Source organism: Artibeus jamaicensis, unplaced genomic scaffold, assembly GCF_021234435.1.
Source record: "Artibeus jamaicensis isolate MK-2021 breed Jamaican fruit bat unplaced genomic scaffold, CSHL_Jam_final contig_519, whole genome shotgun sequence".
Taxonomy (NCBI): Eukaryota; Metazoa; Chordata; class Mammalia; order Chiroptera; family Phyllostomidae; genus Artibeus; species Artibeus jamaicensis.
Genome location: NW_026521871.1, coordinates 2,279,261 through 2,298,179, shown reverse-complemented (window position 1 = coordinate 2,298,179; position 18,919 = coordinate 2,279,261). Strand labels below are relative to the sequence as shown.

Here is an 18,919-nt window from a genome sequence, read left to right as displayed (position 1 = left end):
TTAGGTAAGTCCCTTTAACATTTCATATAATGAGGGCTTGGTGATGATGAACTCCTTGAATTTGATCTTATCTGAGAAGCACTTTATCTGCCCTTCCATTCTAAATGAAAGCTTTGCTGTATAGAGCAATCTTGGTTGTAGGTCTTTGGATTTCATGACTTGGAATACTTTTTTCCAGCCCCTTCTTGCCTGTAAGGTCTCTTTTGAGAAATCAGCTGACAGTCTGATGGGAACTCCTTTGTAAGTGACAGTCCCCTTATCTCTTGCTGCTTCTAGGATTCTCTCCTTCATTTTAATCTTGGCTCATGTAATGATGATGTGCCTTGGTGTGTTCCTTCTTGGGTCCACCTTCTTTAGGACTCTCTGAGCTTCCTGGATTTCCTGGAAGTCTATTTCCTTTGCCAGATTGGGGAAGTTCTCTTTTATTATTTGTTCAAATAAGATTTCCAGTTGTTGCTGTTCCCCTTCCCCTTCTGGTACCCCTATAATTCGGATGTTGGAGCATTTAAAGATGCCCTGGAGGTTCCTAAGCCTCTCCTCATTTTTTTGAATTCTTGTTTCTTCGTATTTTTCTGTTTGGTCATTTTTTTCTTCTTTCTGTTCCACTCCCTTGATTTGAGTCCCAGTTTCCTTTCCATCAGTATTGGTTTCCTGTGTATTTCCCTTCATTTCAATTAGTTTAGCCTTCATGTGTTCCTCTAATTTGTGACTAACATCGACCAGTTCTGTGAGCATCCTGATCACCAGTATTTTGAACTGTGCATCTGATAGGTTGGCAATTTCCTGTTTGCTTAGATTTATCAAGTCTGAGTTGTTCTTGAGCCATGTTTTGATTTGTTCGCGCCTGTTACTACAACACGTATGAGGAGAGGAGCCTTAGGTGTTCACCAGGGCGGGGCCACCCAGGTTGCTGAGTTGTGATGCTGTGTTTGGGGGCGGGGTCAGAGAGGGATATGGAGGTCCCCTCTGCTGCTTCCCGCCACTGGGGCCTGTGTGATCTGTCTCACTGCTCGCTCCTTTGCCTGGTTTATCTGCACAGGAATGTGTGACCGAGATCAGCCTGCCACCTTGTTCCCTCAGGGGGTCCATCTGTTGCTACTCCACACCTGGGATCCGTCCTTGGCTGCCTACACACCTGGGTCGGTCTGGTGGATCTTTTCTGCCCGACCCCACTCTGCTGCTGGCTCTGTCCCTCGTACTGGTCTGGCTGAGTGGTTCGTTGTTGTCGGACTTCAGTATAGTTCAATTTTCTGTGGTTTGGCTGCATATTTTGTTGCTAAAACTTTGTTGTTTTTAAACTTTGTTGTGCGAGAAGGCACAGTGTTTCCACCTACGCCTCCATCTTAGCGGAAGTCCCAAGCTTTACTAAAAGGAGGGAATACTTCTTAATTTATTCTGTAAGGCCAGTACTCTGACACCAAAACCAAGGACATTGCAAGAACTGGAAAAATAAACTAATAGAGTTGATATATGTTATATGTTTAATATGTTCTACAATGTAATATACTAAATATACATTTGAGCAAATATGCTCAATATTCATTTGGTAGATGGATAGATTTGGAAAAATCTGGATTACTATAATCTGAATAATTTCTCCAATATTAGTAATATTTAAGTTTTAGTTTAGATTGCATGATGCACTATTTTCAGTGCTTCTCAGACATACAAGTCACATGGGAACCTTAGAGAGCAGATTATTATATGGTAGGTCTGGTTTTGGGCCTGAAATGCAGTAATTTTAATCAGGTTCTTGGGTGATACACAGGCTATTGGTACATGTCCATACTTCAAGTAGCAAGGCTTTATATTGAGGATGAACATAGAGTTAGGTGTACTTTCTTTTCCATTGTGACCTTTAAGATAGAAGCACTAAAGAGAATTTTCTGACTTGTGCCATCTGAACCACTTAACACACTTAACTATACTTACATCATCTATTAGAAGTCCTGAACCTTCTGGGGCATGTTTTCCATAAGATATTTAGGTACTTACAAATAATGAGCTAATTATGTCTTATAACATCCCCTTAAGGTACTTACAAAAGATCCAGATCTCTAGTTTGCTACATTCATCACAGCCACATGGCTGTTGAATAATACTCAACTATAGCATAAAGCAAATAACATGCTTAGCATGTGCCATCTGAAGGCTAGTCATTTACTTTCAGTTTTCATGTGTTCATTATTAATATATAGAAAGACAATTTAAAAAAAATATTTATTTAGTGTTGGGAACCGCTCTGACTGGTTTCAGGAGTTGTAACTGCCCCTCATGACTAAGACTAAGTGAGCGACCTCCAGAATGCGAGCCATGAAGGAGACAAAGCTTGTCTCTGGTAGCAAATGCTGCTTCTGCTTTACCTCCCTGCCCCCAGTGCATGGTTGGATAGTCCATGGTGGGTAAAACCCCTCAGAGGGGGGGCAACCTAAGCCAGACATGATCACTGGGGAGGCCATCATGGAAGGACTCCGAGGCCTGCAACAAAGAGGGAGTGATGGACCCTCTCCCCCTGGCTATTCTGACATAGCCGAAGTCCCCACGTCCTCTGGGAGAAGTGCTTTCTGGCTCTAATTCAAGTATGCCTGAAAACCTTCGATGGGGGAGGTGGTGCAGCCTGTTGCCAGCTAGAGCAGGATCTGGGGTGATCGGGCATAAGAAAGAATTCCTAAAGGTCCTGTGAAGCCTGCTTTGCTGAGAGTGCTTTCATTCATATGTTAAGGGCCTGAGCAGGAAATGAGTATGTTTCCCAAAGTTTCTGCCACCTCCTTACCTGACAGACACTGACTCAAACTAAGCCCTCAGATTTCTTTGAAATGTTATCTACTGTTTGATCCTTGCCGCCTGTGTACCTGTGTATTACAACCCAATAAAAGCTATTGAGGCAGGGGCTCTTAGCCTTTCTCCTCTGAGAGATTGGCCACCTCTCCACCCCAAGCAGATCTTGTCTTGGTTGTTTCATTTTCATCCATGTTGGATGGGGGGACTTTGGGTGGGGGGACTTTGCGGGCACAGTTGCTCCCACAATTTATTTTTAGAGATAGGAGAAGGGAAGGAGAAAGACAGGCAGAGAAACATCAATGTGTGGTTGCCTCTTGGAGGCCACCTACTGGGGACCAGGCCCACAACCCAGGCATGTGCCCTAGACTGGGAATTGAACCAGCAGCCCTTTGGTTTGCAGGCCCATGCTCAATCCACTGAGCCACACCAGCTAGGGCAAAAGACAGTTAATTTTGACCTTGTGTATAGACTGAATATTTGTGTCCTCCTTCCTCCCATTCATGTGTTGAAACCTCCCAAATGTGATGATTTTTGGACATGAGGCCTTTGGGATGAGGGTAGAGCCCTCATGAATGGGATTAGTGCCCTTATAAAAAACAGGCTCAAGAGAGCTCCCTTGCCTAAGCCACTGAGTCTATGGTATTTTGTTAAAGCAGCCCAGATAATCTAAGGGAATTTTGTACCCTGTGATATTTTTAAACTGATAAATTCTAGGTTTTTCATAGATGCCTCATGATTTTTTACATAGAACATTGGGTCACCTGAAAATAGGGACAGTTTTACTTCTCTCTTTATAATCTATATGCCTTTTATTTCCTTTTCTTGCCTTATTTTTCTGGCTAGAACATCAGTACTATGCTGAACAGCAGTGGTGAGAGAGGATATTTTTGCCTCATTCCTGATCTTAGGAGGAAAACTTGAATTCTTTCTTCATTAAGTATGTTGTTTATGCTTTTTGTTAATGTTCTTTATCAATTGAAGGAAGTCCCTTCTATTTCTGGTTATCTGGTGTTTGTTTTTAATTATGAATACTTTTCTGCATCAATTATTATGGTAGTATGATTTTTCTTCTTTAATCTGTCAGTGTCATGGATTACATTGTTTGGTTGTGGATTATATGAAATGTCTTGTTTAGTTTCCAAGTGTTTGGAAATTTTCTTGTTATCTTTCTGATACAATTTCTCATTTGATTCTGTTGTGGTCAGACAACATACTTGGTATAGTTTCAGTTCGTTTAAATTCCTTGAGGTTTGTTTTATGGCCCAGGATATGGTCTTTAAAAGGTCAACCATTTAAAAAGATAGGCCAGTAGGCAGTGCTATTCCATAGTTAATGCTGTTCTTAGTTGTGTGAGAGCTGTGGATTTTCTGGCAGAAGTGCTGTTGCTGTATTGACTGTCTTTTGAACAAAAAATGGAATGGTATTCTTAACTGTCATGGGAGTATAACCATGACAATAATAATGATAATAAAATTGACACTACTCTTTATTGAGCCCTTATATACACTCTGCTTACTGTGTTTACACATAAGCATATTTTACATGAATTATGTTATTGAATTCAACAAACTGCTGAGGTAAATATTATTGTTTTAACCATTTTTAAATGCCAAAATTGGATGTCCAGAAGTTAAGTATCTTGCTTGAGATGAGAATAGTAGTAAAGTGGTAAATTGCCTTATAGTCCACATTTTATCATAGGCTCCAAGTTTAGGTGATTGTAATGATGCAGATGAAATTCAGTAAGGATTTTCACAGGCACTTCGAGATTTAAGATACATGTTAGACTTAGTTGCTTACTTGAAAGGTCAGAATCTGCAAACAGTATTTTGAGTACACATGAGACAGCCTGTTTTGTATACTGCGATGCTGGTCATCTTTGTAGCCCTACCTGCCTTCTCTAACCCAGGTTTCACATGATTTTGATATTTGCCTCCTCTGTTCTATCCCAGGTGCTATATCTCAATTTTAGTACAAGCAGTGACAACAATAGCACTTGTGACTTTTATCTTTGGAAAGTTACTATGAGGTTGGCCACTTGTACTTAGTGATTAATAAGTATTAGACATAACTGGGTTTTTTTGTCTGACTTTTTAGTCCACTGTTGTTAGATTGTTTGCTTTTTCACTTAAAACATCTCATTTTTCTGTTTTTCCTAATCGGTTTTTATTGACTACTTTAGTTCACACAAAACCCCAAATGACATACATTTTTAGTAGGCTGTTGATTAGTCTTTCTTATCCCTGGTTTGTTTCATCATTCAACATCTTATAGTCAAAGGAAAACCCAACCCTTTTCATTATTGGAGCAAAGGATATGGACTTGGTTGAAGTGTGTGTGGAAGGTAGAAGTAGAATTCTGTTTTATCTTTTCTGAGTTAAGATGTCAAAACTCATTTAATAGCAATTTAAAACTTTAAAAAATATCATTGATATTACTTTGATTACCCAGAATTGAAAGTTATCATTTGAAATAAATCCCAGTTACATGCAGACCAGACTTTCAAGTTTATCAGACTACTTCACAGTGTTTCAGACACCAATGGTTCTGACAGCCCTGGTATCTAAGCAAGCCTTTGAGTAGCAGTGAGAGCAGACAGTCCAGAAGTACTCAGAAATCTGCTGTTCAATAGGATGTGTTGGTTGACTTTTATTAAATAAGGTAGAAGAGTAGAGATTTCTTGGGAGAAGTAGTGGTGCTGAGCAGTGGAGAGGCTCAGGTAGTGAAGCGTGAAGAACATGTTCTTTAAAGGAGCAGCCTACCTTCAAGTCTCAGCTCCTACACATCATGGTTCTCTAACTTAAAGCAGGTAATCTTGTGTCTCACTTGTTTTATGTGTAAGCTGGGGGAAGTGACCTTGAGAGATACTTAGCCCTTTACCTGGAGTTTAGATAATACTCAGTAATTGCAAACTGTTGCTGTTTTTGTCATATATATTAATGCTTCTAAGGGTTTTTGTTGTGATTTTTGCTCACTAATAATATACCTGTACCTAGAATAGTGTCTAGACATAGTAGGCCCTTAATACATGAATGAATGATACATATAAAGTACTTGCCATGGCACTTGACACACAATACATATTTAATACAGAGTGTTATAGGATGTGGTGGGTGTAGACCAGTAGAGATTAGAAGCAGTGGCCAGTGTAATCCACTGAGAGTAAAAGTGGAAGTAATTATAATCATAATAGGTAAGACAGACCTAACATAGATAGGTTCTGTGCCTTACATAATTCTAAGAGCTTTATATGTAGTAATGTACTTCATCCTCATAGCTATCTATTAAGGTAGCTGCTATTATCATTCCCATTTTATAAATGAGGACATTGATGCAGAGGAACTTGCCCAAGGTCATACTGATAGTAAGTAATGGCACTGGGATTTGACCTCAGAAAGTCTGATCCAGAGGCCTTTCTCCAATTTCTTTTATTGAGAATCTACTATGTGCCAGGTACTGTGCTATTATGTAGACACGTCCCCTGCCCTCATGGAGCTTATATCTCATTGAGGGAGATAGTCAAAACACCAATAATACATAACTAATGACTGAGAGTATTGTCTGAAGAAAAGAGGGTTCTGCTATAAATCGGGTTGTTAAGGGAAAGTCTTTTTTTAACCGTCCAAGCAGTTTTTATCCATTAATATTCATAAATACACACAGCAACTTCATTAGAGATTTCAGTTTTCCTCCTCAGTTTGAACGTAGAGTATTAGGAGAGCCTTTTGCATGTCAAAGTACAGGAATCAAAGATCACCCCTGAACTGCTTCCTGCATTTACCTGCTAGAAGTAAAAATCAGTTATGTGGAAATGATTATCGTATATATTTTCTCTATTTCTTTTGAATGTACACAATGTAACGAGTGACAGACCTAAAATTACAATCACCAAACAAACCCAAGATTCTTGGTGTCTACTTTCATTGACAAATACAGCACAGAGGACATTGTCTACGAATTGGGATGTCATCCAAGAGGATGTGGGGGAGGCTCATTTCCTTTATTACCCTCTTTTAAATTTAGGTTTTCTAAAGCATCATCTAAAGCAGGGGTGTCAAACTCATTCTCACCGGGGGCCACATCAGCCTCGCAGTTGCCTTCAAAGGGTCAAATGCAATTTTAGGACCGTATAAATGTAACTGTTTCTTAACAGTTAAGTAAGAGCTCAGTGCTGTCTCTGGGTAGAAACAAGGTGCTAGGCCAGATAACTGCCTGCGGGGCTTGTGTTTGCCACCTGTGATCTAAAGGCATAATATCGACATAGCCCATAGCACCAAAATCAGCCATCTCCCAAAAGAGGGTCTTTCTGCTGGAAAGTAAGCTGAGACCTGAAGCCATTCAGGCAAAGCATTCTGTATAGAGGGAGCAGAATTAGCAGAAGCTCAGACTTAGGAAAGTGATTGGCAGGTTGGCATAATTGTCAAGGAGATTGAAATTCTGGACTGGAAAGTATGCAGAGAAAGCTGTGTCTTCAAGTCAATGCAGGGCCTCCTAAGCATTGGTTTTCCTTCTGACTACATTGGAGAACCACTAAGGGGTTTTGTAATCACACCAGGTAACATTTATGATTTAAAAACATCATGGTGCAGGGGCTGAGGGAATTAGACTAGGTGTAGGGAAGCACAGCCACTGTTTAGATGAAAGATCAGGACAGTGATGGGGAAGATGATAAATATAGCTCACATTTATGAAGTACTTTCCACCGTTCTAAGCACTTCACATATATTCATTGGTCTTTCCAGCAACCTGTGAGGGAGGTACTTGTACTTTACCCATTGATAGATGAGGAAAGTGAGGTTAAAGGCTAATAAATAGCATGGCTGGGATTTGAACACAGCCAGTCTGGCTTCAGAGGCTCTGCCTTGAACTAGGCTGTGCTGACTTAACAAAGTTCTTTCATCAGTGTCTCCCACCATCCATGTGTCCACAACAGTTGCAGTGAGTGAAGAAGGAAGAAACTGTAGATTCACCTTTGGCTTTCTCACTCTTTTACCTCCCTGTGCAGTCTCCTGAGCTCTTCGCAGGATCCTCCAGAGCATGTCTTCATTTTCTCTCATCTTTGTCAAACTTCTGTCTCATTCTGACCTTTAAATCAGCCCTTGGAGATCACCCTTCCCCTCTTACCTAAGTGGAGCCACACTCATGCCAGAGTGACTTTTTGTATCATATACCCTCCTTGCTTAAAATGTTGGGTTCTTCCTGGCTTAGGATAGAGCTTAAACTCTGAAGCACAGGCTTGACTGTGCACTAGCAACCCTCTTCTGCTGTTCATCACCCTTTCATTGCTTACAGGGAGGAGGAGTGTGTGGTCAACAGTAGGAGAAAGGGTCTACTTGCGGTTGTAAAATAGTTAGTATTTGGTGTACGGCAAGGTCTGTCCAAAAAGTATCTAGCCATGTACTATAAAAAATAGAGACATTTATTGAAAAAAGATTCAAGATACAAGAAACATTGTACATAGGACAGTGACACTCAGTCCCCTACAAAGTAGGCACCTTAGGACCTCACATAGTTCTCCCAATCGCCATCAAGCTGCCCCATCTTATTTTCCTGAATCTCACAGATGGTTTGAAATCTTGTCCTTTTCAAAAGTGATTTTAGTTTTAGGAAAAGCCAGAAGTTTCAGGGGACCAAATCTGTGTTGTAGGGGCGCTGAGTCACCTGGGTGATTTGATATTTTGACAAAACACTCTGCATGAGGCGTAAAGCATGAATGAGCACATTGTCATGAGGAAGCTGTCTATCACCAGTTGCCCATAGCTGCGGCTTTCTGAATCATCTGAATAGGTTCCATGGAGGAATGTTCAAGCTTAACGCAAAATTTGATGCGGATTTGTTGCTTCACTCGCTCGGTCATTTTGAATGTGACAGCCACACAAGTGTATATGCTCACTTAACAACATCTACCACCCCCACTGACAAGTATAGTGAAGTCATCATTGTTTATGCATGCGAATTCCAGTCCACTCTCCTTGGCTGCCAGGTTCTATCGATGACACTCAAACCATTCTCATTATATTAACAATGACTGGACTTATTCTGGACAGACCTTGTATATCAATCTCTTGTGAGTTTAATTGCAGCAGACATATCAATGTGTGTATATTTTATGTTTTGGGTTTTTTTTTTTTTGCCCACATTTAGTGAGTGTTTACTGCCTACTTAGCACTGAGTACTCTTCATGGATTAGTTTATTTAATTTTCACAATAGTGCTATGAAATATAGATCCTGAATCTTATTTTATAGATGAGGAGAATGAAGTTCAAAGCATTTAAGTAATTTAACCATGTTCACATACGTAGTAAGAGGAAGGATAAGTATCAGAATTCAGGAAGTCTGCCTCCAAAATTGCCCTTAGTTACTGCACTGCTAACACTAGAAAAAGAGAGTTGGCCAAGGTATAATGTGGAGAATCAGACTCTGAAACATGAAAGTTTATAAGAAACTGCTTGCTAGAATGGGATCATGTGTTCAGGGAAACATTCTCATTTTGAAGTTTTGTTTCACTGAGTGGCATTCCCAATTCTAGTGGTTGACTGACTCTGTCATTAAATGACATAAAGGCACAATTATAACCTTGATTGATGATGGCACCACAGAGACTTAATTGAATACTTCAGTTATTATCCATCAAATAACACTTAACACTGCTGCTTTCCATCAAAGCCAGGTAGGCTTTGCTAGGCACTCTCACTAGAGCAGAAAATAAGACAGACATGGAATTTAGGCTCCTGGGAGCAGAATAAGGCTCACACAGCTACATGGGTACTTATAAATAGGGATGTTGCCATTTGAACAGGGTAAGTCAGTTTTCTGAGTGCATGTTCCTGGGCCTCACCTAGCCAAGTCTTGAAGGAAGTGACATTGAGGCTGAGACTGAATGAAATAAAGCAGCAAGCCAAGTAAAGATCTGGAGGAAGTGAGTTTCAGGCAGAGAGAACAGCAAGCATCAGGGTGCTCTGACAGGAGAGAGCATGTTGTGTTTCAGGAACAAAACGATGGACGAAAGGGCCAGATGCAGAGAGGCAGGTTCAGGCTGTTCAAGACCTTGTGGACCACATCACAAATCTAAGTTTTTATCTCAAGAGCACCTGGAAGTGGAAGAGTTCCAGATTATTTTTAGTCATTATTTCAAACACACTGAAAGCCCACTTCTCAGGATCTGTGCTAGGTAAGGTGTGGAGGCTGCTGTCAGACATGACTACAGAGGTATCCATTTATAAATTGCCATTGATAAATCAGGAGTCAGTGATTTGAAGGGCTGTAATGGAGGTGTGAATGGTATAAGGAAGGGGACAGTAGAGAGGGCCTTGAAGGTGGTTCTTGTTGAATGGTGGGAATTCCAGAAAGAAGAGGGAAAAGCTTTTCATACTACAAAATGTTTCTAGCCAGTAGATGGTGTTGTGGGGGAACAAGTCAGGCCCTGAGAAGGCTGAGACCATCTTGAAACTGGAGCAGGTTGGCTCACATTGGAAAGATGGTAGGAGCCAGAGTGCTAGGGTCCTTGGTTGTAGATGGGCAGGTCAGGGGTCCAAGCCCAACTTTGGAGCCATTAGAGGTCTTCAAGAAGAGAAATGGCATTTGGCAACGGAGTGGAGGAGGCTGAAGATAGAAGAAACTCTGCCCCTGTGAGGAGCTCTGTCCTCGGTATGGAGTTTATGTGGGGGGTCACCAAGGCCCTGACCTCAGGGCACTAGCTGTGAGAGTGGCATGAAAGAGACAGATTCTGGCAGCGCTTTGGGGAAAATGCTGGGAACTACCTGGCCTTGTGAGCCTGGTAGGTCTGGGTTCAGATCTTGACTCTGCCACTTACTAGCTTGTGAGATCTTAGTGTCTGTGTGCCTTAGTTTCCCGAGCAATACAGTAGGGGTGCGTGACTCCCATCTCACAGGTTATGGTGGGGAAATTGAGTGAGCTGTTCCTAGGAGCGTCTATGCCTTTGTATGAATTAATTCTTTTAATCTTTCTGCCCTGTGAAGTGCTGGCGAGTTAGGTACTGTGATCTTCACCATTCAACAAAGGAGGAGACTGAAAATTTCAGAGGTTACCCATCTTGCCCAAGGTCACATTGTACTCAGAATAATAGAGAATAGCCCATACTGTTAGCCATTTTGCTTAAAATACCTGTGACACAGAGTAACTAACTGAGGAGGGGACAGGAACAGCAGTTCGAAGAGATGACAGCTGAACCGGAGAGCTGATGTGTGAGAATGCACCAGGTACCTTGTGAAGAGTGCAAGGGCAGAACCTGGCTCCAAAAGAGCTTTCTTGTTCTAAGGAGAAAATGGAAAGGTCAGTGTGCCTGGAGTAGAGTGAGCGAGCTAAGGAGACAGGAGCAGGGAATAAGGGGACAGAGAGCTAGTGCAAGGTAGACAAACACCTGGTAGGGCCTTAGGGGTGTGGGAAGGGCTAAGATTTTACTCCAAGGAGAGTGGGAAGCCACTGGAGAAATTTTAACAGAGACATGATTCAGAGAACTTCAAAGAATCATTCTGGCAGCTCTGTGGAAGGAATTGTACACTACCTAGGCGACTTCTTCCACAGTCCATTGGAAAGGTGTTAGTGACAGGTTGAATAGCAGTGGCCTAGATAATGGAGAAAAGTGGACAGAGGTTTTAGAGTAGAGATAACCAGACCTGCTAGTGGTCTGCATGTGATGAGGAAAAGAGAAGCCCTCATATATGAGGTATGGGTTTTTAGGTTGAATTGTTGGGGTGATGAATAGTATCTTTTACCCAAAGGGGGAAGAGTTTTGAAGGGTGGGGAACAAGGTAAGGTGGAAAGTGAAGTTCCATTTGAGATGTGTAGAAGACATACAGATGGCACTGTTCAGTAGACAATTGGATATGTGAATCTAGACAGAGCTTGAGAATGCATCTGGGATAGAGAGAAATGTGGGAGTCGTTGGCATGTACAATAGAAGTTTGGGAGCAGGGTAGAAAGGAGACAACCCAGGGTATTGCAAATGTGAGTTGCTTTACTACAACACTCAAGTTTTGTTGATGGACACAATCCTCAAAATAGGCATAGCAGCACCAAATAACTGAATATATTTGCTCCTGTTCAATGTCTAATTTTAGGAAGAGGGTCTTCATTCTGCATGTGATCATGGAGGTTCTGCACAGAGGTGCTCACATGTCCGTGTGCTTAAATTAAACCCATTCTTCCTTCTCTGCTGGCCTGGGGTCTACAAAGTACGTGATGGCCTAGATGTGGGTGCTGAGCCACTCGCTAATTGGAAGATTGGGGTGACCTGAATTCTAAGGAAGATTCAGGGCTTACACACAATAAAATCTATTCTTTTAAATTAGTTCAGAGTCCATGGGGTCACGTAAATTTTTAAACATTTTATTATTTTAAGGTATATAATGGTTTAAGTTGTACATTTAAAGTATATCTTGTAAGTTTTTTTAAACTTAGTAAGAACTTGTTTTTATCAACTCTGTTTTGTTTTCAGTAGTAAATCAAACTTTCTCCTCTTTGCATTTGAGCAAGGTCCATATGTTAATTCATAGACGGGCTGATTGTGAATTTATGCTTTAAATATATTCACAAATATATACTGTATCTCACAAAAAATTACTTCATTTTCTCTATTGCCACAACATTCCACGCTCTGTTTCTGTTGCTAAGGCCTCTGGAATGTCCCAATGCAGAAAAGAATATAGAATTTTTTTTTTCTGAAGGTGTTTTATTTCAATTATTTTGTATCATCTAGCTTACTTCCAAATATGAATATCTGAAAGTAAAGAATTTAGAAAGCGAAAACTAATTTTGCTTTAGATTTTTATAACCAGAGCTCGATTTCATAGGGTAGCATGGAAGAGATATAAGTACACCATGTTTCTTCCACAGGAATTCTGTGTGTGCGCATACCTGTAAACGTGCCCACACACAGGCTGTTTAGGCAGATGTGGTATGCTAGTCAGAGGTTAAGAACTGAGCTTACAGGTAGTGCAAGCCTGAGTTTGCATCCTGTTTGTAGTTTCTTCTTGGGTGATACTAGATAGGTTCACATGTCCATCAGTCAAGTCAGGATTATATTCAAGGATAAAGCATACAAAGTGCTTAGCACAGGACCTAGCAAAGTAGTCTCTCAGGAAATGCTACTGTTTTACTATCACAGTTATCATTATTACTGCAAATGATCTTAAGTTATGGAGAAATTGAGCTTTTTACAGAAGCATAGATTTTTGGTCCCTTACAGAATGACTGCTAGCCGCTTAGTTTTATTAGTGTTTCTGTATCTAACAAAATGATCAAAGGAATCAGAGCAAAAAATAACAATTTTCTACATAACTGTCATTGTGGCCAGTTGAATTCCTGTGACTTGAAAGGATTGGTACAATTTTTTATTTTTATAAAAATTGCCTTTTTTATGAGAAGTAGTGGTATTGGCAAAGTAATGTATTTTAAACAACATTGTTGGACATTGAGTGCTGTAGGAAACCATGCAAACTAGCACATCAAAGAGGCCTAGATCTGCACATGCTTTAATACTGTTTTAACTACTACTTACTAATAAAACTAAGTTATTATTAATGAGGCTGGAGATTTGATGTTATAGACATTTCAGTTGTGCTCTTTCTGTAAGTCAGATTTTCCTTTTTATTTGTCCTATATTGGAAGCATTCAGCTCAGGGGTATATGGAACTTAAGGTAAAACTATTTTGAATTTTTATTTTTAAAAATAAACTGTCAAAACTATAGCCATGGGAAATGCTTTCATGGAAAATAGCATATTGTTTGGCTCTTTTTTTATTAAATTTTTAGTCTTAATCAGAGAAGCAGTAGTCTGCTGGACTTATGTTATCTAATCAGTTTATGCAGTCAAAGGTGTCAGCCCTGGCATTTCAAATTGTTGGGATTGGAATCTGGAAGGAATTTGTAGAAATCATATTCATGTGCTCTTCAAGGGACCAAAACCAAGCCATTGCAATGAGTCAGAATTGAATCCCAGCTCTTGACTTAAAGTATTTAACTTCTTTAAATCTTACTCTATGCTAGTAACTGAATTTAGATTAATGTATTATGTGAAATGCCATGTTTGTACTCAAGTTCTGTCTATCTAGTGGCATCAAGCATGTAAGCAAAAGGACTAGAGATTATTGCAACCTGAAAAAAAAAAAGTATAAAAATAATTTTCTTTGTATTGCATGCAAACAAAATCAGCAATTTTACTCTTTAGTGAAACCTCTGCTTCCTTTCTTGACTGTTCATAGAACTCAGAGACCAGATGGCTATAATAGAATGCATAGTCAAAGAGATAAAAGCACTAGATGGTACAGCTTTGTGAATTGCTAAAATAAGCAGTTGATACAGTTGCAAATTCCTTCCCCATAACCATTGGTAGAGTTCATCTAAAATGGCTTTATTGTACAATGTATTCATTATTTGCACTTCAATATATTTGTCATTTTTACCTCATACCAATGATTTGGGGTGCATTTTATTTTAATCCTTTGTAACTGTTTTTTGTAATCCTGATTCGATTTCTTTCTTAATAGTCATGGTATGCCACATCAGTTACTTTTAAATTGCAGTAACATGTGTCATGGTGCAGTTTATCTTAAGGTAGCTCTTTTAGAAAGCATGGCAACCCCAAGTGGTTTCATATTGATCAGAACCACATGAGTAAGTGATGCTCTCTTTCTTTGTTGCAGACATGCCTATATTTGGTCTCTGTCCAGCCCATGATGATTTCTACTTGGTGGTGTGTAATGATTGTAATCAGGTTGTCAAACCACAGGCATTTCAGTCACATTATGGTAAGTGCTTAATCATTTAAAAGTCACTATTGGAGGGTAAAAGGGTAAAGCAGGATTAAACTGGAGGCCAGTGACAGCCCAGGTAGGATATGCTATCCTCCCGTCAGGAAGTATGCTTTTTCATTCATTGAAGGGGTTAATGCCTATCAGATGTTGGGTATTTTCTGAATTTTATTGAAAGTGAAGTTCATTTTTCAATTTCTATTAGACAGGGAGTATATTTTTTTAAATATAAAATATTTCATATTTTATAAAATCTCTCGAAATATTACGTCAGTATAATAAACGGTTTTTTTCCTTATAGATCTTGAGGTTGGTAATTTAGTGGCAGGTAAAATTATAAATATACACACAAAATGGAAACATGGTTTTTGTTTTTTGTTTTTTTAAGGAAATGTAATTTTGAAACTTCCAAGTTTAGTCGTTCTGAATCTGTCTTTATGTCATGTTCTAATTTGTGAGTGTTAAAGCTATGAGATCTCCCTATCAGAATTGAACATGTACTTAAAATGATGCATTGTGACTTTAGGGGTTTCATGAGTTCGAGCTATCCCTGGGCTTCAGTCTCCAAGCCTGTTATCTGGTGTTTAGTCCTAAAGGTATCCCAGTGAGGTCTTCTGCATTACCATAATGCCACTTAACGTGTTTAAAATAAAATTCTGATCACAAAGCTTAGTTTTATATACTCAGTTTGGTTCAATAAAAATTCAGAAGTATTTGAATACACACATCGTAGTATGATTCCTACCTCCATGGAGTTTAAAATCTAGCTGAAGAAATTGGCAAAACTGACTAGAAACATTTTTTAAAGTAACTACAAGTTATTTCCTCATTTTCCTCACTACCCCAATGCTAGCTTGAGAAAGAGAATACCAATGGGGTACTTCTGTAGATACTGTTTAAGCAAAGCCTCTGAGAAGGTGACCCCAGTGACCTGAACCCTAAGTGATAAGAAGGGAGCTACCCATGTGACCATTTGAAATAAGAGCATTTGACATAGAGGCAAGAGCTGGTGCACAGACCTGAAGAAGGCCAGTGTGACTAGAGGGTACACAGTGAAAAGAAGTAGAGGCTAGAGAAATCTGGCCTTGTAGGCAGGGACCCTGATTGTGCACAGCCTTCTGGGCCAGAGTAGGAAGAAGCTTGTGGGCTATTAAAGGGTTTATGTAAGGTAATAACACAGGCCAATCTCACTTGTACCTTGTGGGAGAAGCGTAGAAGCAGGGAGAATAGTTAGAGGCAGGAGATGATAACAGAATAAGGCTTAGGTAGGGCAGTAGAACTGAGGAGACAGCATAGCTTTGAGATGCATTGTAAAACTGAAACCTACAGAGCTTGTTGTCAGGACAGCAGTTGTTTTAAGAGTGATACCATAATCAACATCCCACCATTTTTTCCCAAGGAATAAATCTTTCATGTAATCATAAGAAGGTTCTTTGAGTTTCTGCTTCTGGGTAAGGCCCTGGGGCAGATAGAGAAAATACAAAGATGAATAAGATATTATCAATTGCCAAGTATTTTGGAGTTAGGATTTTGAAGCTAGATTGGACTATATTTAAATTTAAACTGGCAAGAAGCATAGGTTAGTTCTTTGCTTTGAGCAAGTTTTCCAACCTTGGTTTTCTTTGTTATAATATGGGAATGGTAATAGCAACCTCATAGATCCTGATGAGGATTAAATGAAACAACATAGATAAAGCTCCTCACATAGTGCCTAACATATAATAGATACGAAAGATAAAGGTACAGTTGTATGTGGATACAGGAAAGTATGTGTCTAAAGTCATAAAATAGTCCAAGGGCTTATGAATAAAGAAGAGAACAGATACTTCTTGTTGAGTAATTCAGAGAAGGCTTCTGAAGCATTTTCACAATAAGCTATTCCAAAGAGTAGAATGAATTCTTTTCCCATGTGCATTTTCCCCTCAATTTTTAGATATATGATGCCTGTGCATTGTGGAAAACATAGAAAATACTTTTATAGAATCACTTATATTTCCCTAAAACGGGAAGTATGTTGATGGGGATAGACAGGGCTGCCACATACAGTGCACTGAACAGCCATTTGTGGTGGCCCCTGGTTGGCAACTGTGGTGACATGACCAAGTGCAGAAGCAGAAAATTCCAGACCGTCTGGAATGTACTGCAGGATTCTCCATTGGCAGGAGCTGATGTACCCATGTGTGCAAGAGCTGTGTGCAAAGGCAGGCTGGGACTAGCTCAGAGAGCCTCAGTGCTCATCAGACACCTTTGGCCTTGATGTGTTAGTGGGACCTGTTAACAGGTTTTTTAGCCCCAAAGTGATGTGACTTAGTGGACCTTGGGGATTGATGGGTAGAGTGCACTGGGAGTGAGGGGGGAAGAAGGGGTGAAAACTGCAGTTTAGGTCAAGGCTCGTTTAAAGATGTAGCTTCTTCCAGGACTTCCTTAGGCAGAAAGAGGACTTTTTGGTCTTGTCTTCCAGAGATACTTCACACAGCTATTATAGCACTTTTCATAGAGATGCTTTTCTTTATCTTCCTCTGTCTCTCTTAGAACATCAGTGTACAGTAGGAATTGGGGAGGAACATCTTAAAATCCTTTTTCTGCTCTTTTTTTCTACCAGTAACTAGTACACACGAAGCACAGTGTGTCATGGATCCTGGCTCCTGGGATCCACGGTATTATGGATGAGATGAGACAAATTCACGTGGACTGCTGAGTCCTGTGGAGGAAAAGGGACGGTGTGGCTTCTCTCTCAAGGGAAGAGCGCCTTGGAGCACCTCTCCCACTCTGGCAGCGGGAGGTGCCTTGACCCTTGCCTTGGCAGGCTTTTATTGGGTTCAGTTTGCACAGGAATACAGGGTATATATGTAAAGCTCATCAGGCATTGTCAGGCAGAAATGATTAAACAATAGATAACATTCAAAGAACTCTGAGGGCTTATTCTTAGGCAGGGTCAGATAGTTAAAGGGCCACAAAACTTTGGGGAACAAACTCACTTCCTGCTTAGACCCTTATCATTTAAATTGAGGGTATTAGCAAAATAGGTTTCATAGGATTTTACGCATTTTTTGTTAAGCCTGATCACCTTAGGGAATCCACCCTTTATAGCACAGGGTCATGCCCACCACCAGCATTGTTTCAGCCTTAAGGCATTGTTTCAAGCTTAAGTCAGGCAGGGGAAGTAAGGCAGCCATGAGATAAGGAGACTTCTTGCAGACAGAATGAGAACTCAGGCTCTGTCAAAGCCAAGGGGCAAGGGTCCATCACCCCCTTTTTCTGTTGCCCCCCAAGTCCTTCACTGAGGGCCCCTTCATGACCATGCCTGTCTTAGGTTGTCCCTCTTTTGAGGAATCTTACCAGTCATTGGCTAACCAGTCATTGGCTAACCAGTCATCTGCCCAGGGCCAAGCAGAGTGAAGAAAGGGGGCAGAGGTGGTCCCCCTTCAAGGAAGATAAACTTTGTCTCCTAAGTGGCTTATGGTCTCAAGGTCCTTTGGCCACAGGGGATTACAGCTTCTGAAAACAGGCAGGGCAGTTCCCAACAACAGTGTCTTCTAATAAGAAACTTGTCGAATGACAAAGGAATTGTGGTAACTCCAAATATGTAAATGAGAAGGTATGAATTTGAGATTCACACACCAGATGCCTTCTGTGGCTACTTAGGAAATGTGATTGATAAACCCACTGGATGGGTCACTTTAGTCCCTCTGGTGGTAAGAGAAATATTAATCTTGTGGAAGAGAAGAGAGTCCTTGGCAGAAAGATGGTGGCCAAGTGCAGGATTTGGCTGGGAAATGCAGGAGTTCCATCCTTGAGGCAGAAACCAAGAAGAGGGCTGATGGGATAAACAGGAGTTTTAAAGATAGATAGGTGTGAGGGGTTGGGGACATCTGTGTGAAATAGAGGGAGGCACCGTTGGTGGCTCTGGAGTGGTTTGAGAGTGGTACCCTACTCACCTGGAGGGAAGGAGAGGCGGGCATGCTCCCCAGAACCAAGGACCCTTCCCAGGGCTGCCAGTGGGTCTCCTCTTGTCTTTTGGGATAGGGGTTATAACAGTAAAAAAGTAGTTTGGAAATACATTCTTTTTTTTGTTATAATTTCATTCTTACTCATTTGCTCTCTAACACCAAAAAAGATTTTCAAATTTAAAATTTTTCCCAGGAGTCTGTTTTTACTGTAAGTAAAGAAGATAAGGTCCCCCTTATCTTCCTTGTAGGGGGACCACCTCTGCCCCCTCTCTTCCCCCTGCTTGGTCCTGGGCAGATGACTGGTTAGCCAATGACTATTAAGAAGAACCTATTTTACTTTCCAATCTTTGATGAAATTGGTCAAAATGTGTGGGAAGTTTTCTCTGAATTCATGTGTTGCTAATATTCATCTGTGA

At 40.5% G+C, this 18,919-nt stretch overlaps 1 protein-coding gene across 6 annotated transcripts in view; it reads left to right on the top strand.

Annotated features, from left to right (window-relative positions):
- ATXN7 (ataxin 7) overlaps positions 1-18,919 on the top strand; it is a 151,750-nt gene that overhangs the window by 82,410 nt on the left and 50,421 nt on the right. For 4 of the 6 annotated variants that reach the window (XM_053669353.1, XM_037136126.2, XM_037136127.2 and 1 more), the window contains one exon: positions 14,446-14,550. The exons of the other annotated variants lie outside the window; for them this stretch is intronic. In XM_053669353.1, coding sequence (XP_053525328.1) covers positions 14,446-14,550 — 105 coding nt within the window. The remainder of the gene's footprint in view (positions 1-14,445; positions 14,551-18,919) is intronic. 6 annotated transcript variants of the gene reach the window in all.